At 41.7% G+C, this 24,082-nt stretch overlaps 1 protein-coding gene and 1 long non-coding RNA gene across 5 annotated transcripts in view; one reads left to right on the forward strand and one right to left on the reverse strand.

The window, feature by feature from the left end:
- Positions 1–23,628, forward strand: part of tafa1b (TAFA chemokine like family member 1b) — a 102,001-nt gene extending 78,373 nt beyond the window's left edge. Inside the window, exons 3-6 of one of the 2 annotated variants that reach the window (XM_086040479.1) lie at positions 4,685–4,825; positions 14,529–14,653; positions 16,003–16,094; positions 22,277–23,628. In XM_086040479.1, coding sequence (XP_085896605.1) covers positions 4,685–4,825; positions 14,529–14,653; positions 16,003–16,029 — 293 coding nt within the window. In that variant the 3' untranslated portion in view covers positions 16,030–16,094; positions 22,277–23,628. The remainder of the gene's footprint in view (positions 1–4,684; positions 4,826–14,528; positions 14,654–16,002; positions 16,095–22,276) is intronic. The other variant, XM_086040480.1, reaches the window with a different exon arrangement.
- The window catches only part of LOC147142599 (uncharacterized), a 124,465-nt gene that overhangs the window by 86,377 nt on the left and 14,006 nt on the right, over positions 1–24,082 (reverse strand). For all 3 annotated transcript variants that reach the window (XR_015088114.1, XR_015088113.1, XR_015088115.1), the window contains exon 2: positions 3,269–3,397. This is a non-coding gene — a long non-coding RNA (uncharacterized LOC147142599). The remainder of the gene's footprint in view (positions 1–3,268; positions 3,398–24,082) is intronic.

Genomic DNA, 24,082 nt, shown 5'->3' on the forward strand with positions numbered 1-24,082 from the left:
ACTTTCCTAGATGTGCTCTGAAGAAGTAATACTGGCTCCTGACAGTGTTCTGGTAATATTTTTTCATGTGGCCCTTAATCCCTTTTGGCAAACTGTACTTGTCAGTGAGTGTTCCCAGCACGTGGCAGATGCAACATTCAACATTTTAGTGCAGTATGTGAACACTTAAGAAATTGTCCAAAATTCAGAACGGACACATTTTTGAGATACTACCGAATCAAATATTTACTTTGTTTAATTGATCCCTTCAAATTTGACAGGCACTCCACAGACCCAAATATTTGTCTACAAGCATATTAAACATCAATTTTCCATAAAATGTCTCCTATTCCTAATCAGTGCAGTGGCGAGAAGGAGCTGAGTGCAACTGACTTTGTACAAACGGTCAACGGCAGTTTGACTCCGCCAGTCAATCGCAGGGCACATATAAAAGCCACAAAACCATTCACAATCACATTCCGGCACTCACTATAGGTAGACGAAGGTGCCACGACTACATTTTTCAACTGTTCAACAATGTTACTGGATTGTTGCTTTTTGCATGTCACCTCTTTCTGCTACACATTTTGAATCCAGAGAATTTATGACATGATGGATTGCTCTTCTTCTCCCACATCCACCCCCAAGATTTACAAGCTTTTCTCATTAACATCTTTTAATTGGCTGCTGGACTAAGATGAAAACAATGAGGCATTGATCTCCTTAAACTATAATCACCTCATCCCGTCATTCAATGGCTGCTGTCACTGTGGGCCACTGAGAGAAAAATGACCAGCCAATGGCCCCATCGATGCCCTTCACTTCCCCTCAGTAAAGTCTGGAGTGCACAGCCACCCACTCCATCTCAGCAGGGTGGTTTAACCCCTTTTGCTGTCTCACAGGCTCAGAGGACAGCATCCATCACAGCCCGCACTCACGTGGTGACAGAATAAACAGCGTACAGTTACCACAGAGCAGCGAGCACCAGAATAAGAAATAGTTCAATTGAAACACCCCGGACGTCCAATAAATCAACTGGGTGGCGGACCTTTCACTGTCAACTTTTTATCTGGATTATATTGAGGGGCCGTTTACGGTGCACGTGCAACAGTTTTTGCTCCGCTATATAGTTATCACGTTCCATTTCTTGGGGTGCCGATAGACTCGGACCTGACTTTCAGCGAGCGTATCAAATCAATCCCGGAAAGAGCCTTTTACCAGATGGATAAACATCTCCAGACCGATGGCTTGCGCGCACCAAGCAGATCGCGAGGAGGTATTTGTGCTTTTGTCTCTAGTAGAATTGATTATTCTCGTGGTCTTATGACTGGACTCCCTCAAAAGTGCGGCAAAGAGCTGCAGCTCATCCAGAACGCAGCAGCTCAGGTTCTGACCAGGAAAAAAAAGAGATCAGAACTTGAATCCAGCCCTAAAAGCTTTACACTGGCTCCCAATCAACTGTAGGATACATTGTCAAATGATGCTACTGGTTTATAAATGACGAAATGGTTTGAGTCCTGAATACATTAAGGAAATGTTGACCCAGTAGGGCTCTGCAGACTCGGGTCAATTAGTGGAGGCCAGAATTCAAAGCAAACACGGTGAAGCGGCATTTAGCTGTTAGGCTGCACACAAATGGAATAAGCTGCAAGAAGAAATGAAGTCAGCCCTGAGTGTACATGCTTTTCAATCCAGTTAAAAAAGTTGCCCCCAATGCACCCATACCTTTGATTAAGTCCTTTAAAATATTTTTAAATCAATTTCACTGTATGTTTTTTTTTTTAGTTATTTTAGAAACCTACTTTGAGTTCTTTAAATGTTTTTTTTTTATATTTTTAATGTTTTTAAAGTCTTGTGTTAATGTGTTTACATGTTGTCAATGTACGATCTTTGTAATTCTGAATATGGCGGTGTTGTCTTTGCTTGTGTGAAACACATTGAGTTTCCCCGCGTTTGAAATTAAGCTGCTTTGACCTGCTATATTTGGAGAAACAACTTTTCGTTAACACATGGCCTCTTGGTTAGCAGATCTGTCCCGCAGTCGACAGATTTGTCCCCGGTTCAGAGTTTGAAAGTTCTTTCTGTGCTTCCGTGCATTTTCTGGGGGTTCTCCTCCAAAAGAAGGCCAAACATGGATGTTAAAGGGAAGCCGGAGTACCCGAAGATTCAAGTCAGAAGATCAGTAGAGGCCATAACTTTGATTCGATCTCATTCCATTGCACAACATGTAGTGGCTGGTGAGAGTAAATACAAACATTTCCCAAAACAACACTGTAAACTCAGTAAAATCTTCAAGTTTAGTAGCCACTCTAAAAAAAATAATAAATAAATAAATAAATAAATCAATGCTCTTCTACTCCTTCTACCACCTCAGCCTCCCCATAGTATGTGTGGAGTTTTGGAATTGATTTTTTTTATTTTTATTTTTTTATTATTTATTCATTCCAATGCTTGTTTGTATCCTCAATTTCTTCTATGAGAATTCTGAAAGTCTCCCACTGGAGTGTTTGTTTGCCGCTCAGATATTATGGTATCTAAGATTAATCGAGAGAAAACACGATTTAATGAACAAGGAATGTCCTTGCATGACATTTGCAGGTCAGGATGTGTCGGAAACGACAACGGAGCTAATGTAAAGAGAATTTAATTGACGGGGGACTAAGGGATGTCTGCGGTCCGTGTCTACGCGCGCGTGTCTTAGCAATCAGCGAAGCATCCCTGCTAAGTTACTCAGAAGATGTGCGCTTTCGCACTGGCTCTGACGCAACGTAAACTCCTCGTTTACTCAGCTTTGACTGGAAAGCAAGTGCGCGGGTCAGAGGGCACCAGTAAAATATTCAACAAGCCAACCCGTGGTGTGGTTTGGGGCTTTACCACACTCAAGGGACACACTTTGTTTCCCCTCCTACTTTTAGAGTCTGTGTTGTGCCTTGTCCTGCCCAGAAATCCCTAACAAGTGTTGAGAGAGGTGCATTAATAGTGCATGACTCGGCGGTCCAGCGGGACTGCAAATGTTTGCCTCTTAATCCAAGATTCAGTGGCCTTTGGTCTGACCGCAGCAGACATTGATGGAAACGGGAGTAGAAAAACCCAGCCAACTTTTGTAATCTGCTCGAAGGATAATGCGGTAATTCTTTTCAATCGTTTGAACAGCCAATTTCAGCCAAAGAACCACACACTAGTTGGTGGTTGTCAGCCAGCGTAAATGGATCCCTTCGCCACAAGTGTGTGCCCTGTGGAGCTCGCCGAGTAAGTCAAAGATACACTTTTGTATCTGCCATTTGCTCACCTTCCGCCATCGGTGTGTGCGCAAGATCTGAGAGGATTCACGTAACATCCTGTTAGCCTTCCCTCTGTTCTCCTCCGTCCTGGGATGGGTTCCACTTTAATTGTTGGACGCAGGTGTCTGTTGCAGTGCCTGTCAAGAAAAGATAAAGAGTTTTTTCCCGGGGCGCAAGGAAAGGGGAGTGCAGTGATGGAGGGCCTCTCTCCCGCAGCTCGGCTGGCTGCATTAGCCCGTCGCTTTATAATTGTGTGAAGGGGGCACTTCCGATGGCTCCCTCATTACTCACTGGCATGGCCGCTACCTGGCAGGCAGACGCACCTCGTCCTCTAGCACCCTCTCGCCGTCTCGCTTATTCCAGGTTGTCCCTCACCTCCATCAGTCCCACCCATGGGCAATCCCCCTTGTTGTTATTTTGACCCAGTACCCCCATTGGCAGATATCGCCTTTTCTTCTCCTAATATATTTTTTTGACATCCTCCTTTATCAGCCAGCGTACTATTGTACTGCCTTCACACTGAGTGATGTCACCCATGCCTCGGAGTTCAGGTTTTAATGTGGTATTGCCTGTGGTGTGCGGGACCTCGGGGGTTTCAGCCATTCGGATCTTGTGACTCACCCCTTGCACAATTCCATTCATTATTATCGTTGCTATTATTATCACTGTATTATTATATAGGACCTACTTCTAAGTATGAAACAGGATAGTTTGAAGACAAACCTGCCAACTCCGGGGTGTGTTTTAATGGTAAATGGGCTTTCACTTGCATTCTACCCACAAGACACTCAAAGCGCTCCACACTGACTCCTCATTCGCATACTGATGACGCAGCATCAGGAGCGACTGGGCGTTCAGTATCTTGCTCAAGGACACTTTGACATGGTCCAGGGGTTGAACCCACAACCCGTGTTGAGAGACGGGCCAGTCAACCACCCAAGAGTCGACCACACGGACATACGTGTGGTAGGAAAATGACAAAAATGGATTTTAAAACAATTTGAAAATTGATGTGATTTTGATTAGAATTGAATTGTGCTCTCATTTTTTTCCCCTAGCACATCAGGTTTTGGAGATATTTTCATTTTTGGTTTTTAAGTTTGACCTGTAAAAGCTTGCGCAGTACAGATTGTATTACGCATTGTATGAATTACAATTACTATGCTTGAGGAAAAAAAAAAAAAAAAAAAAAAAATTTCACCTTGTGGTGAACCTACTCCTTAATTCATAAATATTGCTAAATATATATGAGAGACCCCCTAGGAAAAAAAAAGGAGAGCAGATTCTGAATCGGCGCCCAAAAAAAAAAAAAAAATCATTTTGAAAAGGTGACTTGAATCTCTGATTAAAAAATGAAGTAAAAATGTTTTGCTCCGAGTGACATGAGGCATTATTGTGTTTTTTTCTTGTCCGTTTGTCCGCAGAGGGAGGTACGTGCGAGGTGATAGCGGCCCACAGATGCTGTAACAAGAATCGCATAGAGGAACGCTCTCAGACCGTCAAGTGCTCCTGTTTACCAGGCAAAGTGGCAGGGACAACACGCAACAAACCCTCCTGTGTGGATGGTGAGGAAATACCCCTGACTAGATTAACTCGCTTCTTTTATAAAAAACACCATTGTGTGACAAGTACACCTCTTTATGGATGCTTTGTAATTTCTCACTTGATAACAACCCTCCATAAAATGACACGTAGTCAATAAACTTCAGAATAAATGCAAGGAAGAGGAGATCAAACATACGCCCATGTCGTTTAGAAAAATGTTTATGGCATACAATCCGCTACTGCGCTACAAGATGGGCGGAATAATGAAATAGCAGATGTGGATGCGATTAAGCACTTAGCCTGCATTATTTATTTATTTATTTATTTTAACCTTGTGCTAATAATACAAATGCATTCAACCATTAGGCAGGAAGAGGTTCTGTGCTCCAGGGCATCAAGTGGTTGCTGCAGAGTTTGTGAACACCTGAGCAAGGAGCATGTTGCGGATCACATTGCCCATGGCACATCAGGCTGATGGAAATGAATAACTAATAAACAAGTCAGGGAAGCTCCAGGCTAGTGCACCTGAATTACCTCAGCTGAGGAAAACAATCAGGCTGAGGCAGCTTTGTGGAGGGAAGAAAAGCAGGCAAGGAGTCGCAAACCTACTGAGACAGGACTGTAATGCACTCCTTCCACCACAAAGCTCATTTATTGCGCCCCGATCTCAAGCCTTTCACCTCAACCTCAGCAGGACGTCAAACGTGTTCACAAATGATGCACTTTTTTTTTTTTTTTTCTTTTTTTTTTAAATAAAATCCTCGTTAGAAGGACTGTTACATGAGCAGCCACACAGACTAACTCAATGGACTCCACAGGGCTGGTTAACCCTGACACTTAAGATGATAAAGGAATATGGATTAACCATGAGATATGGCCAACACATAAAACGTATAGTCTGGGTTGATGAAACGTCCTTGAGACGTTTTGATCTTTAGATGGAAACACTTGCTGGAAACATTTTTTTGTCATATTTTGAAAATCTAAATTTGCTTTCACAGAGTAGACCTTGTACAGATAGATAAGCCGACACTGTCTCTTCACCTTACTGTGATGTCCTTTGATACTCCCTCAGATAACTTTTTTTCTCCTCCATAGTTTCAGTCTCCATTTGAGTGTTTGGGAGACATAAGCCAATTTGGATATTCAAAGGGCTTAAATCAGCAGACTTTAGAAACATGAATTAAAACCTCACATTGCACGTTGTCATACCGGCCATCACTTGTCATTCTCGGTGCCTTGACAATACCATTCTCAACTGTGCTTGAGAAGAATTATTTCTGAAAAGATGAATCATCTGGGCTTGCCTCCAGCACACCTGCAACTCTATTGGGGGTAAGCAATACAAAAGATAGATGGTAGGATGGAAAAATGAATCATCCTAAAGCAACAATTTTAACAACCTGTGCCTTCTCCCCAATCTCCAGGCCATTTCTGAAATCCTTGAAACAACGGTTGCCTCACAGATCCACGCTCACCTTTCCAACAATTTCCCATATTTAACAATTGCAATCCGGTTTCCGCCCATTCCACAGCGCAGTAGTAGCACTAATCAAAAGAGCGGATAACCTCCTGATAGCTGCTGATTCCAGGCTCCTCCCCGCTCTCATCCTTACGTCATCCGTTGACACAGTGTGTCCCACTTAACACTCATCAACAGACTCTCATCCACTGGAATTTCTGGCACTGCACTTAACTGCTTCACTTCATATCTCTCTGACCGCATTCAGGTTATTCACATGAAATCCTTCTCACCAGCTTGTTCCTCACTTCAGGCGTTCCCCAAGGCTCTCTCTTTGGTCCGATTCTTTTTCTTAATCTACAGTCTCCTTCATAGCCATATCCTCCTTTTCTCTTGGAGCACCCTCCTCTGTTTAGCTTGTTCCGCCTCTTGCCACTCTGCGCAGCATGGGGTCAGGAGCCTTCAGGTGCTCAAGTCCCCCACATTTGGAACACTCTCCCACCTCATATGAGCATTTTCCTCGAGGGGCATGTCACATGTCGCTATGAATTTGAAATGATTATAAATGTACTGTATAATCACCTCATCAATTCCTTATCACATTAACCTCCTTATCTGGATTGGATTATTATATACGCAGTACTGTTAACGCCCCACTGAATTTGGAATCAGAAGTCACGGAAAATTGTGGCCAGCATATATTTAAGTGTACACCTATTGTATAGCCTTTGAGTCCCATAACTGACAAAAAAAAAAAAAAAAAAAAAAAGGGAAAAATAGCAGCTTTTCTGTTTGGTGGCTACTGCCGAGGTAGTTTCCCCTTGAGGGACTGTAATGAAAAATGTCATTAAAATTACCAGTAGGTAGAAAAGATTCGGTGGGAAAAAAAGTTTCTAAAACCAGTTCAAGTGAGGACAAATTGATATATCGGTATTTATTTTCTTCCAAATGAAAGAAAGCGATAATTGTGGGATTGCATTTTGGTTGAACAAATTGCGCGGCAGCATGATAGCAGACAGCCGTAAATGCCACTGATGCACAATTAGTGGGAAAAAAAAAAAAAAAGGATTTTGTTGCACTTACCTGGCAACAACTTTACTTGAAAAGAGCAACAGAATGGTTGGAAGACAATTGATCATAAGTGTGTAAAATGCAGTAAGCGATCCCACTGTGTAAGTCTTTGACATTCAGCGGAAGATGATGAAAACAGCACAGTGCTTATTTTGTCATTTTACTCTCATGGGCGCAAGCGTGCTGAGTGAAAACTCTTCACAGATTCATACAAGTAAACAAACTGATGTGTGACTTGCCCCAGATGTACATCACAGCACTTTACTCTGAGTACAATTCTGCAAAAATGTTACCGTCACAATGACATTTTTCTTTCATGACCGTCTAAAAAAAAAAAAAAAATGACTCAGTGCCTATGATAATTGCTATGCCTCCGTGAACATAGAAACTCGTGACTACCGTATATCTTGCAGAGTGTGACACTTTTTTCACTGTGTCATGAAAAAAGTTTCAAGTAGAAGTTGGGTTAAAATCAGGCAAATCAAAGAGTACCTTACAAAGATTCAGGCACATGAGCAGAAGCTGTTGTTAACACTTAACGCCTCAGTGAATTTGGGTCCCCCAGCCAGAAATCTTCAGTCGGTGAATCGATTAACAAGCGCTTACAGGTGGAGTGGTGATAAAAATGAAAAAGACAAGCCACTGAACAGCAACGCAGCAGTATTGACCACAAATGTGCCACAACGAAAATGACCCCAATTCCTGACTAACGCCATTTTCGTGATTTGGGTGGCTGGCATTCAACTGGGATTATTTTTCACCAACTTTATTTGGTGCTAAAACCACATTAGATATAAAGATCCTCAGTCATTAGTCACACATTATAAAACACCATTAAGCGGTCTTGATCAGTCACAGAAAGCTGTTCACTGAACACTGTTCCCCTTTCTGTGTTGTCGCACTCGGTGGAGTGAGTGGACTGGCCCAGATGGAACTTTCTCCCTGCGCCCCAGTTGTTATTAATATTCCGTCTAGAATGAGCAATGATTCTGCAACAAGGACCATCTCATCACCTTGCTGGGGGCCACCTGTTGCCACTACACCGTGCACGGATGAACAATCTTAGAAAAGCGAATCGTTATCATATGAAAAGAATCTGTTTTCGGGGGTCTTTTGCTGTTGGACACACAGGCAGAGCCTAGGGGAAAGTGTTCGCCTTTATCCTTAGCCACAATTCCCGTCGTCCCCGTACGGGCTGTTTTATCAGTTATTAGCATCTAAATCCAACATCAAAGCATACGGTGAACATGGCTTTCATAGTCGTGTGTGTTGTTTGCGCCCAAGCATCATGGGCTCGTTGCACAAATGCTAAAAAAAAATTTTTAAATAATCAAGCAATACGGTTTTCAAGTTGTTGACCGTTCCAAACAAAGTCGAGGTTTTAGCACATTCCCTAAAAGGATGCGTTTGAGGAATCTATTACTTTTAGTAGCTGTAGTAGTTGTTGTACTAGCTAATAGTAATAGTAGTAAAAGTAGTATTTTGTGCACACAGGAAATAGTGCATTTGTCTATTGCATCCTTTTAGGCTATATAATGCATACCATATAGACATGTTACTCAAACAACAAATGAAATCGTGAGCTAAATACTTTCCACAATTTTTAAAAAACAATTAAAAAAAAACACATCAAAATTGAAATGTTTGTTCCAAAAAGCTGATCATAGCCGATGTCCTAATGATACAACATTTCAATGACGCTTTGCTAAGTTTCAAAATTGTCTATGACATCATCACTATACTGTTCCCATGCAAGCAATTTCATGAATTCTGCTGATTTGTAAAATATGCTGTGAATAATCAACCGCAGTTCGGGTCCTCAGGTTCTGTCTTTGAAAAATGGATCAGTGGCAGAATCTCACAGCACTCACACACAATTTCTCCGGGAGTCTCGATTTCTTCTTTCCGTTGCCAACTGAAGCTTTTTGGCTGAAGACACCGAGATGTGACGACAGCGTGTGTGGGGAGGCGTCACGCTCAGTTGGGGTCTGCTGTCAGATTATCCCTGTAGTGGGAATTGATTATTAGCTTTGACAGGGAGAACTATGTCCCAGTTATGTCACAGCCAACGAGGCTCTTAGTGAAGAACATCCCTTTTAACAAGTCAAACGCTCATCTCTCTGCAGCTTGGCTCATCACCGCCAATGTGAAATTGAAGCCCCCAGCCGTTGTTTGGACACCTCCAAAAAGGTGAAAATTGCACACACGCATATTAATCTCCACCACAGGCTGGCGGATGTGTTTACGACACACATGCTACCTAGCCATGTTGTCATGTAGCCGCTGTAGCATTAAAGTAGCAACAAGAGGCGCATGCAGATGGCCACTCATCGCTGATCACTGATGGGGAATGAACCCTTCTGTTGTGCCGCGGGTGCATATAGCCGAGCATGACAGGTTGTCATGGTACATTTAAGATACATCCAGCGGGGGGAGACGCACATGGATGGTAAGTGAAAGAAGGAAAGGGAAACGCTACAAATGTAACATTGCTGGTCAAGCAGATGGTGAGATGTTTGCTTGCAGTACAGTCAAATGTGCGGGACCAGCTCCAAAATCGTTTTCTCTTTGATTTATTATTGCGTGACATTTTTTTTTTTTTTTATGGCATCCACGGAAAGATATTGTGAATTGCAATGCCACATACGTGATGCGGATGAAGTAAATGTTACCCTGGACTTATTTTCGCTTCCTTTCATCCTCATCAGTGGCATTAATACTGGCTTGTGCACTTTTAAATGTAAATGAATCTGCATTGATTAAAAAAAAAAAAAAAAAAAAAAAAACAAAGAACGAAAGGAAAGAAAAACATCTTATTAAAATATTTTTGCATTGAAAGAACGTCAACCATGCTCTCAGCGTCGTGTCAAGTTAAAAGACATTAACTATTCATTAAACCCATGGTCACGTATTCCCATTCTGACACCGACAGAAATCAATTCTCCTCGTCACACATCACGATGTTCAAACATTCTGCTACCTGGCGGGGAGGAATTTGTGACAGACTTACATCCATCACTGATCTCTCAGCATTGAGCTGACAGATGCACTTGTCAAAGGTTCACATCTATTCATGTTTATCAATTCAAGTCCCACACTCACTTGTTTGTCCAACAAAGCGGCAGGCAACTAACATCTTGAATCAAACAGCCGATCCGTTGTTTGTATTTTTTTTTTTTTTTTTTTAATCAGTCTATTTCTCGCCCATGCATCGTGTTTGTACACTACTTGTCAGGTTGTATTAATGCCTGATCCTACCAAATCCAGCCAGCTGCGGTTATTGAAGAGATTATTTTTGATTCCAGCTTTCAGAGTCATCCTAGCAGCCACTAAAATTGAGAACAGTTGTAGCACATTGACAGAGAGGGAGGTACAGAGAAGGCATAGATTTGTTAAGACATTGAAATTACATTTAAAAAAAAACTATGAAAAGCTGTGGGACTAAAAAAAAGATATGTTGTGAAATGGAAAATATTTGATAAACCACGTTATCATATTTGCCTCACAGTTCTGAGGTCCGCGGTTTGAATCCCGGCTCTGGTTTTCCTGTGTGAAGTTTACATGCACTCCCGTCCGGTGCCTGTGCGAGTTTTTGCCAAGTATTCCAGCTTCCTCCCAAATTTCAAAACCATGTTAGGTTGAGTGAGGAAAAGGAGAATCGCTCAAATTTGAAACCTGCCTTAACGTGTTCCCATTCATAAAAAAAACATGTGTGTGACACATTTGTCAACATTTCAGTCTGTGGGCTTTCTGCAGACCGTTCCAATTTTGTGACATTTCCACTAAATGCCAATCTATTTAATTGGATGACCAATTAAATTGCAATTGCAAGCAAGAGTTCATAATGAAACTACTAATTGGCCATCAAAAATGTCTTTCACTTTCACGACTTGACTCTAAAATGATTAAATGAAATGCCATCTTGTTGCTAGCAATGCTTTAGCAACACGCTGATTAGGTAAACTCCCCTCTAACCCACAATAATAGGAGCCTTATTACAGATTTCAATTAAGATACTTAAAATATTACCTATTTTGCAAGGCAATGTTAGATTAAGTCTCGATTGTCAGGCCATGGCAGTTCAACAACAAAGTATTCATTATGATGCTAAATTGCATACTTTTATTAAAAAAGATGCACAAAAATGGCAGAGATGCTCTGATAATTTGGAGTTCAATGGCTGCTTGAACATTCATTAAATGATATTAAATTTTAATTAATATACATCCTACGGTCAACTGGTTCCACATTTTGGGGGAGAAATCAATGCAAAAACATGAAGTGCCTTTTTTTTTTTTTTTTTTTTTAAAGCCACATTTTCTGTGGGCGTGTATGTGTTGAGGCGAACTACATCGTTCCACACCATGGGCACCATGGTAACGGCCTTCTATGAAGCAACAAAAAATAATATAATGAGGTTACTAGAAATGTATCTAAATTTCTTAAAGGCTTTTTCATTAGGCTCGATTTACACTGTGGGGGTAAGTGCTCAATTCCGATTTAACGTCAGACATATCTGCTCTGATTTTTTCAGCAACAGAAATGAAGAACAGCATATGAAGAAAATGCAGATGAACAACCACAGTACAGGGTCCTTGTTTAAAACAGTCTTGACATGCATGATTTAGAGCAGGGTGCCCCAATTAGTTCTCACCGAGAGCCGAGACTCAAGGTTGCCAAGTCGTGGACCAAAATGTCTGCGAGTTGTTGGGGTTTTTTTCCGCTGGACCTGTAGAAATTGTTTTATGTTCAACCGTCAGCTGTCAGCAGCATTTTTACAACCACATTCACCTCAACGAGAGTCAAGTGGGATCATGAAGCAAATAATAGAGCTGCGAACAACAGATATTTACTTTTCTTGGTGCAAATACTCGTCAGCAACAGTGTGATTTGTGATGTCACGCAAAAAATAACATTGCCCATCACCTTTTTATTTCAAACGCTCAGAAACGCTTGTGCTTTTTTTGCTCTGCAGATGAGACAGAAAAATGGTCCACGTTCACACACCCTCTCCAACGCGTGGCCTTTGCTCAGCCACCTAACATCATTATGCAGCAAAAAAAAAAAAAAAAATTGTGTTCAGCTGACATTTCCGCCAGTAATGCGCTGGAAAGACAATGTTGCAGACTGGAGCTCTCAACGAAGTTAACAAGTGTTGTCACTGTATCCATCACCTCTTGCATTTCCCCACGTAGTTTATGGCACAGCACTGTTTTAAAAGCGTTATGATGCAGTGACATGTCAGCAGTGCGAGGCTAACGGAACATAACTACAGCAAGCGATATGGCTTCTGCTTTCGTCAAGTCCATGGTTGCTGTATTCGGTTGCTCCGCGACATCTTTTTACCGTTATAACTTACACTGAAATTTCAATCACCCACATTTTAATCTACTTGGACCAGAATGGCTTTTTCGCTTTAGTCAGGGTGTGACGCTCTCTTGCGCCAATGTTGATGGAAAAACGGACCGCTCGTATGGTGTTAACGTGTCTGCTATTTTGTGTTTACGCTGATCCCATTTTGTTGGGGAATTGCACACTACTCAGCTTTGCTGGCAGCCTGTTGGTTTCTCAATGGTTTGGTCCGGTAAAATAAAACGAAAGTGGTCTGTCAACCCATACTTGAACTGACAGTTGATGTGGCAAAGGCGGCCATGTTGTTCTTGGTTCATTATTGATACTGACTGGTCCTTCAGTATTTCGGGCTAGCTGGTGACTGAAGGAGTTGATGGATGGAAAGGTCACTATGGGTCAAGTGTACGGTGTGAGGTCAGAATAGTTTAATAGAACACTTTTTTTTCCCCCTTATGGTAGGTTAGTGCGTCAATTAGTCGCACAGGCCAGCCTGGCACGGCCCAATTCGGAAAATCAGAAATTGAAACTACATACGGTTTTGAGCAGTTGCACATCTATCAATATATTGTTTACGCCTTTCATAGTAGTTAGTGAAGCTTCAATTGACTTTTATGAAATCCCGTCCAATGATCAAGTTTTCATGCGAAGTCATTCTGTATAAGAATCTCACGTGAGGCGTATTCATGCACTTGCTTCCTTCATGCGTCTCCTTTTCATCTGAAGCAAATGACGTATGCAGCTGTTAGTTATTTTCAATTTCAAGTCGAATTAGCCTTCGCATTGTTAAATAGAAATGTCCTCAAGTGGCCTGCACGTGTGCTCTCTTGGGAACACTTGCTAGTTTCTAGATCATTTGATGCAATGACAAAACACTTTTTCCTTAACAAGAACATATTGCATATGGTGGCTTTTGCGCCTCATGGACAGCTGAATGAGGACTGCTGTCAAATGTATATTAAATCCAAGAATTGAGACGGTGAGAAAAAACAAGATAGAGTCTCAGACTGGATGATGAAGCAACATGCGCTAATTAGTGAGTAGCGTAGGAATCCACGGGGAAATCCAAACGTCTGCTGCTTTGCCGAAAATCTTGAGACATTCAAATATCCTCCAGCCATCATGTTTACAATTTGCTGTGTTGCACTCTACTTTTACATTGTGTTTGCTCGCAGCCATATTTGCTCATATTCCACTGTTGAAGGATGACCTACAGTGTAAGCAACGTTGACGAGTTACAGTTTACCAAAGGCTTTGACAAATTGCAACATTTACATGGCAAAGTAAACAAATAAAAAAAAAAAAAACATGCAGTTCATTCTCAGCTCAAGATGTAGAAAAAGTTTCGTCTTCAATTAACCTTTAGGATTACCTATGACCATGTGCTTTAGTATGTATACAGTATACCGTACTCACACAGATACCGACAGCCACGGGAGGCGCATCCCTGTGATGAAGAAGAGAACACATTTGTTTTTGTCAAATAGCCGCAGGACAAGTTGAGTCTGTGTTAAACGCATGCAATTAGATGTTATTCAAAATGAGCTTACCCGCCCCTATCTATGTGACAAAATGATTAATTTGCATTGGTATGAAACCAGATGGAATGGGATCACTGGGACAATATTTACTTACAAGAATCATGTAGGAATTTTCTACAATTACTAATGTTGAACTAAATGTGGGGAAGTAAGTGCTTGTGCTACCAGTTTCCTTTTTCAAGAGGTATTTTTTCAGATACTCTCCAATCTCCATGATAGTTGTATTCCAAATTCTGTGTTCTTGAATGTCTCCGTAATATAACTAACCAACCCTTTTATATCTTTGCTCACCTTCCCCAGCGTCCATTGTAATTGGCAAATGGTGGTGTGAGATGGAACCATGTCTGGAGGGAGAAGAGTGCAAGACGCTGCCTGACAATTCCGGGTGGATGTGTTCTTCCGGGAATAAAATCAAGACCACCAGGGTGAGACCTCAACAAATGTGTCCCCGCACATGTGCACAAATTTTGCCTTTTTGTGTACATCCTAAAGGAACATTTCATAAAAACATATTTGGACACAGAAATCCAAACACGCAGTCGATATTCCATTTAAAGGGAATTCTTATTTGTTCAAAGTGAGTTTTGTTTTTTTCAAATTTCAAAATGATACAAGAAAGTGGCAAAACACTGGAAGACACGCTGACGAGTATTCCATCTATTTTTTTTTAATCGTACAACTCGCCAACTTGTAGGGGAACGTAAAGGAATCAAATTGAAAGTAAAATAGCCTGTAGAATAAATGGAAATGAAATAATATTTTTTTTAATCTAAATCTTTCTAATCAACTGTTAATACACAAAGGTGTGAATGTTTTGGACAAACTGAAAATATTTACTTTCCAGCTAAAAAGGCACACAAAATGTAAACGCATGAATCATTTTGGGACAGTTGTGCAAATATGTGTTGACTAAATGTTTGTAACAGGACAGACCAAACTGTCAATAATTTGCAATAGCTAAAACAAGACTCTTCTGAAAGGATGCACCGAAACCAACAAAATTATGACCTCACTTTGAACACGGTGGACTGCTCAACGTATCCGAGTGCCCGTAGAAGCAAAAAACAATCATAAAATGGTCAGTAAGAGGAGGCAGCGTCTCGGGCCACACTCAGATCAAGTTAACAGCCACTCTTCCTCATTGCTGCCCTTCGGCTAGCTCAGCTGTCGCTGAGCGCCGCATACAAAAAAAAAAAAAAAAAAAAAAATGAGGACGGGATTTCAGTCCACCAAGCCAGCAGAACAACGTGACAGTTTGATCACCCAATTTGTATTCGTTTAACCGACTCCCCCCCCCCCACCTGAACGCGATCAGCGTCTTTTTTTTAATGCTTGGTGACAATGACTTTGAATAGAAGTAGGGTCTAGTTTGACGGTAGGCGGGCAGCCAGTGAAGGTAACACCACACGGGGCTTCCCAAGGTTTGCCCTGCCGATGTACACGGCAGGCCGCAGACTTTCACCGCGAGCATAAAATCTCCAGAAAGGAGTTAACCGAATTACGGCACGTGAAGGTAGGTGCGGTGCTTTGTTCCCTCCAAAGAATGCATCTTAATCTCAACTGTGTCCTTTGCACCAGTCAAAAATAGCTTGAGAATTGAGAATTCACTTGACATAATCCTATCGATTTGATCATATTGTTTGGCGATTTTACACGTACTCATCAAAACGCCGTGAGTGACGCGGCTCAATGAAATCTTCCAAATTGGTGAGGCTTGAGGCTCTTTTTCTACCCAATCCACATATGTCCTTTTCTCTTGACCCTCTCTTTGCAGAACACCCAGCCATACTCCCCTTTTTAGCTTCTGGAAGCAAAATGCAGAGGAAACGTCAACCGAAATTGAGCTGCATTCTTGCTTCTGTAAAGGTTAGTCTTACTCAAGCTGTTCTTTGTTTTTTGGGGTTTTTGTTTTTATTTATTTTTTTTAGTTTTTCCGGTCGCCCTGGCGTCAGGCGCTAGAAGTGGGACCGAGTCATGTTCAATGACGTCTCATTAACCCAAAATACTCAGCGCAAAATAATCAAGTGTGTTTACATGCTGCGCATGATTAGCCAGGCGTGACACAAATGCGAAATGTGCCACCACCCACAGAACACATTTTATCACAGAACACCAGTCGGGCGTTTAAGAAAGGTCTTTCCATTTTCACCAAAGTGGTTGCATGCTGATCTCTAAAACGCACGGTGCGCCCGTGCTATAGTCTCTGCTGTCTCTCCGCTGAGCGCGTAATACGATGGCTCATTTGTTTCCCTTTGTTCCACGTCCTGATCTTGTTTTTGGCGACCGTGCGGGTCTGCTAACAGTTCCTTGCGCCGCTCTGCCAATCCTATTTGGAACTAATCTGTGACATGCTACTCACTGTTCTCCGCGTGTACTCCCAGTTGTGAGTACACGCTGCTGTTTGATGTGTTCGATAACAGAGTGAATTTGGTGTTTGCTGTGCTCGAATGCTCACATGTGTACTCAAGAACCCCAGGCAGGCCTATTTTATTTCAGCTTTCAGGCTCTTGCTAAAGGCCACTTGATGTCGCGATCCCCTTACGTGGGTCTCGTTGGAGCGGCTATCAGCACAATGCACAGGCCGCGGTCTCCATGAAAGGCCTTTTATCCTGCACTCTGCTCTCCTCTTTGATCCAAATTCCTCATTCACCCTCCTTGTGAAAACAAATGGCATCATTTGGGTTTGTTCCGGCGTAAGCTGGAAAGCCAACAATGCCGCGTTTGTTTCTTTTCAGAAGAAAATTGACCAGCGGGTTTGCATTTTACTATCAGAAGCCTAACTGAAGCACAATGACGCAGGCACACACAGGCGTGGGTACTCATTTGATAGAAATTGGCATGGACGGTGACGGTGCATGGACGGTGACGGTGCCTGACATCCATCTTTCTTCTTCTTCTCCTTTTTCTTTCTGTCTTTCAGAGAGGGAGTCCATCATTGCCTGTTCTGTAGCAGCAGACAGACAAGGCAGACAGACGCTTTTGTTTGTGGAAGTCACAGTGCCAGAAAGGCCGTGGAGCACCTTACGTTTGCCCGGCATAGATCCGCATTATCCGCTCCAGTGGCGAAATAGATCCGTCAATTTCTCGTGCTTCCAAACAATTATACATCTTGAGAGACTTCATTAGTACAGATGGTTTTTTTCTCCCACAGTTTTTTTTCCCTGCATTCGACGACGTCGCAAGAATGTGGTGAAAAGATTGAATAGTCAATTATTACCAACAGAATCGAGTCAAGGATGCCACACGTACCGTAGACAATACAAATCTGATTTGACAACTGTTTTACGGTCGTGATTATCATAACGCAAAAGACTTGTGAGGAAAGGGTGCTGGTTTGTTTCGGGTCATTTGTGACCTGAATGTTGTTTGATTGTTTGTTTGTTCAGTTCCTTGTATAATCGGAATGTTTCCGAATGTCTCGAGGGTTTAAAACCCAGTTGGCATAGTCGTGGTCAGTGGCCATTTTGTGTATTTGTATTTGCTGGCTGCAACAACCACTTGCATGTAGCAGTAGTTACAGTGATGATCAGACATCCTTAGAGATCATATCACTTCGTAGAAATATGTTATCTTAAATATTGTTTCATTTGTCCCATTTCCGATCATATCATCATTGGCTGTTTATTTTCACCCACTGTTTATGCAATCTTTGACGTCAATGTGAAGTGGCACTGGTATGGCACAACCATTTGGACAAATCTAGGAACTTTCCAAGTAACATGGCAAATATTTGGGGATGGATCTCCAAGTTTGGTTAGGAACGTGTCTGATGTAATTTGACTTAAATTGTATGAATCTGTCATGTCTGCACTTTTTGGCCATTTTATTTCTTGTTTATATATTATTGTTGTTAGTATAAATAATTTCAGTTATTTACTCAAAACCGATGCCTAGAGCTGTTTGCGATTGGCTCCATCTCACCCGTGTTCCGGAACAGGACAAGCAGTAAAAAACGGGCGGCCTGCTTGGATGGCCATGGCCATCGTCTTCAAGTTGACTCGACAAATTGATGAGAGAGATTTCATGTTCTTAAAATGGTGAAATTCCTTTTTCCGCATCTTGTACCTCATAAGTTCGCTGAAGCTCATATTCCATTGACCCAGAAAAACAAAATGTCATATTATGCCAGACAAAAGCTTGACTCAGAAAACAAGCAGCATGCATCGGTGTAACAGAACAGTTACAATTTATCTATCTGTTGCTTGGCCAGTTAAAATTGTGAACGATGAGAGTCTATAAACCTGTTTACAAAAAGTGCAAAACATGAGCACCAACCTAATAGCCCCTCGCAAGCAGATTTACTAACCAGCTGCACACAGGATTGCGTCTGGAAATATTGAACACGTTGAATATTTAAGATTGTCGGCCGCAACCCCTTTCGGACACAATTGTCGGACAAATCCAGTCTTAACACACCTCTGACATAAGGAAAATCTTATAGGACAATTTTGAAAAACATAAGATCAATAGTCAGGGGTTTGACGTCTTTGGTTAGAAAGGGGTAAATTTGGGACAAAAACAGTCCAAATGTCTTCATGGGTTTATCAGGCTTTAGTAAATCAAATCATATATGGTTAAAAAAAAAATATCAGTTGAGTTCACCTTTCCACTAGTCAAACATCCATTGTTTTTCTTTTTGAGAAAAACATGCATACCGGTATTTATTTCGAGGACCAGTGGGCACATCCTGATGCAATCCAGCATTCGGTGATGAAATGTAGCCCGGCAGATGTATAACCAAACTGTATCATTTTTTTTTTTAAAACTAGGAGAGCAAACAAACCCCTTAGTTGCTTGAAATGAGCAAAGCAGCCATGCTTCACTTGTAAAGAGACAAAAATCTCAACCTGATTGCTTGACAACTGGTCATTGTCCTTTTCTCCTGTTGATGTCATCTACATCAAACAATCATCAATCAACAGATGTAAGGTGAAAAAAAAAAATAGATAATATTCCAATTCTGGTTCAATGTTCAATTTAAACGCTAGTGAGTCATTTGTTTGCTTACATTGTTTTTTTTTTAATCCATTATCAATGTTACATACAATGCTATTAAACTGAACTCAACCAATAATGTTGCGTGAAGTCGTGTTTTTAGAAGATGCTATTGGCAGCAAGCCCGATTGTTTTGTTAAACAACAGTGTCAAAAAGGGTATGGCAATGTTGGCGATGAAATCTTTATCTTGCGTAATTGTTCTTGTCTCCTTTACTTTCACGACCTAAAGTCGGAGCAAATTGCAATTTAATGTGGCCGCTGAATTAGAATGCAAACAGGATGGGAGATGTTGGAAATGTACCCACCACATGAGGCAAAGGACACCAAGGAACAAAGGACACTTTTGTCACATATACCACCCACGTGCTTGTAGGTTGAAGTGACGGCATTTGCATACAACTCTTCTCGGCTAACAAATCTCTGGTGAATCCTATCTGATCTACAGAGTGGGCTGGAATGTTCAACCAGTGACAACATACATTTCCCACTCCATCCTTTTTGCGAATCAAACCCTGACCACACAAGTTCACGAGACTGCTTTATTAAAGCATCTTCGTGGGGATAAACACTTGAAAAGCAATGTTATTTAAACGATCAATCCGTGACATTTCAAAGCGTAAGTATCCTTTGCTTCGAAGTCATTGTGAAATAACATGACAGGAGATATTAGATGTAGACCACTAAGATAGGCTATTTGGTACCACCATGTCAAAGACAGAGGAGGTTTTCTCCTTAATGGAGGACTGAGCGCTATCAAAAGACTTCAGCTTGGTATGAGTTGTTAAGTTAAAAGTAAAGCACAGAGCAACAGTCGCAGCGCAACACTTTCAAGATGCCTTGCACGGGAGCGCACATCATTCCTTTGGGCTCCGAGATGCATCACATGATGTTTTAACCCAAAAATCGGGTAAAAAGGCAGTTTGTCAAAGCATAAATAACTGAAGCCACCCGATGGAGTTACTCACTTGTCCCCTGACTAATTTCCAAGAGTTCAACATTCACAAGTCAACATTTTCAGTCTTTTACTTTGGGTTTCATGACATTTCATTTGAAACTTTAGAACATTTTAGGATTCCATTCAAAGAAAATTTCACCTACATCAAACTATCATCCCGTAAATTTTGTTTTAAAAGTAAATAAATAAAATACACTTGTATGGCTGAGTGAGGCTCTGACAATGGATCAACTCTAAAAAAAACAACAAACAAAATCTGAATGTAATAGAATCATTATTTTAATCCGACCATGTCTATATGTTAATCAAAAAACAACAGGCGGACCGCATCGCAAACTACTCCACAATCACATTTATTAACATGACTGGGACTAAGAGAAGACCCATTTTTATTATCCATATTATCCTTCCTGTATAACACTTGCCGATTCCGGCAGATAAAGTCGCACCTATTGCAGGGCGCATGCTGACAAACCATTCCCACCCTCACCGAAGGACAATTTAGAGTTGACAAACCTAATGTGTGTTTCTGGGAACGTAAATGGAGACCTGCAGGAAACGAACACAAGCACGGGGAAAAACATGCAAACGGGGGCGACTGGATTCAAACCCAAAACCTCGGAACTGTGGATATGCAAACCAGTTTTCACTGTGCCTTAATTATTGATATTGTTAAAATGTGAAGGAAAGTCTGTAAATCTATATTGCCACATCCATAAGCCCCGTGCTTATCGGTTTGCATGTAACAGCTGCACGTGAATTTGAGCTTCAACAGCTTTAGAAAGTGTGGCTCTCGGTGCCATCGAGCTCCGTCTATCACAAACATCGCCTCACAATCATGTACACACACCTGCCAAAGCCTGCGCAAAATGTCACTGCTGTATTGTTGTTGTTTGAGCTCATGAGATTTATAATTGGCTCAGTTTGCAGGGCCCTCCAGGTGTGTTCGTAATAGAATGAGTATCGAGAATAAAAATACTTGGAAAATGACTCAAAAATAAATACAATGAAAACGTTAATGTCAAGCACCCCAGTCGTCGTTCAATTTGGAATTTGACCGACGGGCACCCTTATTATCTTTAGAGACCTAATAAAATGGTAACACGTTTTTAAAAGTAAAAGCTATGTGGAAAACACAGCGTTATTGCATTGCATTCCACAGCTTGTGCTATCGGCTGATCATGTGGTACACGGTATGCCAACGGAAAGAAACAAAACACATTGCAGTCCAAATAAAAGTACTCTTTGTCTGCTTCTTGCGGTTACAAGATTATCTTCGAATAATACAATGCATCATAATTACTACACTCAAAATTGTTAGCATGCCCATGCTAGTTTCTTTTCGTTTCTTTTTCTATTTTTTGCGAAAGATAATGAAAGCCAAATCCATTCGAAATCGGCGAGACAGCGTTTGCTTGGAGGCTCCACGCTGAAGTCATTCTCATCTTTGCATGGATGAAGATCAAATCCTTACTTATACTGTACTAGAATACTTGCACTTGCAGTTTATACAACTCTCTGGCTTGAGACAGAAGCTGGAAATCAGGAAATGCACAATACCCCATTGAAATGTGTCCTGGTGTGCAATCTGGGCTAAATAAGAGTCCCTGAACCGGAGTCACAGACAGCTCACACTCCACAAAAGGGGCCACTGATCCCATTGAGTAAAAAAAGCCCAAAATCCTTTTACCAGGTTGGAAAAAGCCTTAGCTGGGATTGGGTGGTTGATTATGGTGCAGGTTAAGGTAGGGTTGATCAAAACTCAACCAGTCTGACGTTTGTACATGCAAGTACAGACAGCACTAGGGTTGTGTGAGAAGACACTACTTTGTATACGCACCTTTGAATAGGAGCCGCGCTGTATTTTCCTCCACTTTCCTGGATTGTTTCCTTTTGTCTAAGCTGTCTGTTTTTAGTAACAGCAGGTGAGACAGGGCTCTACAAAGCACTAAACAGTTCAAAAGACTCCCGTTTGTGAGACGCACAAATCGAGAAATTCCGCAGGGTGTAATCCATGTAGACTTTTGTCCTTTTTGTTCTATCTAAGCACATGTGGGGTTTTTCTTCCCCTTCTCTTTTCCTCCCCTGTGTTACAGATTCATCCCAGGACCTAACAACGAGCTCCCATCGCAGGACGCTGTGCCAGCCTTTCCCCCCCCATCTACCCTTTCTCTTCCTGACGACTGGTGTAAAACTATTACATCCAAGGCTGGTGACTGGATTACCTGGAACCACAGAAAGGATATCCACCTAGATAAAACAGCTTTGCTCGTGTGGTGCCAAGGATTTCAAAGCGCACTAATCCCCTGTTTGATCAAGGAGCCCCGTGTTGGTGAATCTCCTCATCCACACAGCTGTGGCCAGCTTGCCACCAACTCTCTCCCAGTTCCTTCTCACCCCGCGCGCCGCACATAAACTCAAGGAGCCCGGTCGGGGTCAGTTGGAGGTTGTTTGAACATTATGTGAAGACTTTCGCCCCTCGCCAGTCTAAAAAGTAAAGACGCTGAGAAGCTCACGCCGACCTGAGCGAGGAACTCAAAAGCACAAAGGCGGGAAATTACACTGATAACCATTTCTTTCTGCGTGGATAGCTGCCTTTGTGTTGACTTGCTTACAAGACGGCTTTGTAGGGACTACCTAGGAGTGAGAAAGAATTAGCAGCCTATAAGGAGTTAATCAAGATTTTCTTTTGTGCGACTCGAAGGTCTGTCTTTACAGGCTCACCTTTGCGGTCAATAATGAACATTCGATTTGACTTCTTGACCATAAAGGCATGTACATTCTACAGCGCTAGTTTTCTTTGTATGTAAGAACACGTGTGCGTGTGTGTGTGTGTATATAACTATATAAATAAAAGACATATACGACAGCAGAGCCAACAAACTGAAAAGTATATTTAAGACTCTATTAGGAGCGTAACCCCCACTGTGGTATATTGTTTTTTTTCCCCCTTCCGGGTAAAAGTGCAATTCATACATGTGGAAAGCCCTACATTGACGTGTATAAGACTGCTTTACTTGTTCTGAAAAGATACAACGTAATAACTGTAAACTCTCTGTCACTGGTCATTTTGCAACGTCGGGGGTTAGGGTAACCCTGGTCAAGCCTGAACATGTTAGTAAAGATGAGGAAAACAATGTATAGGACTGCCTCACAAAGCAACATTGTCTGAGATTTCCACTCAGATTGGCAACCAAACCCGACAGGATAACTTAATTGGAGCATTCATGTGTCTCTTGCTGCTGAAAGTGGTCATAAGTAATCTGTGAACGTTTGCTTTGTAGATGTACTTTTCACACGCCAGACTGTGAACATTCAGGTGAAGGATTCCAAAACAAAGAGAGGTGGTATTGACAAGTGCAGTGAGAAATACTTTTATCCCCTAGTAGAGCTACGAGTACATTACAGGAGAGCCTCGGGAGGAATAAAAATGGTTTTTCTATACTGATTTGCAGTCTCCAGCTCCTTTCCTGTTCTGAACGAATGTGTGAGGGAAACGACTTCTTGATACGTTGGAATATCTTGCCTTTTATACGATGTATTAACATTGTAAAGAGATGTTTTGCTTGACTGAATAAGCAATCAGCAACAACACATGGCAAATATAGAATGTGGCGCTTCCAGGCTGACAAACACGTAGTAAACACACACAAACAATTCAGTCGTGCTTCACTTATGTTATTCCCCTGCTAGTAGGCTGGATTTATCAGGGTAGCACATTCAATTCATTCAGGCAATTAGAATAAAGATTTCCAATACCGTGCCAGGCCAACTGCAAGACAATTTCAATATCAAGCCCTTCTCTGCTCATTTGAGAGGTACAGTATTTCTCCCAGCGGATGAGCTTCTATACATTCATTGTAGGCGGAATGTGTCAAGTTTCATGGAGAGCGGAACCTCAC

The sequence above is a fragment of the Filicampus tigris genome, chromosome 9, assembly GCF_054856515.1.
Source record: "Filicampus tigris isolate MCC_2025a chromosome 9, RoL_Ftig_1.0, whole genome shotgun sequence".
Taxonomy (NCBI): Eukaryota; Metazoa; Chordata; class Actinopteri; order Syngnathiformes; family Syngnathidae; genus Filicampus; species Filicampus tigris.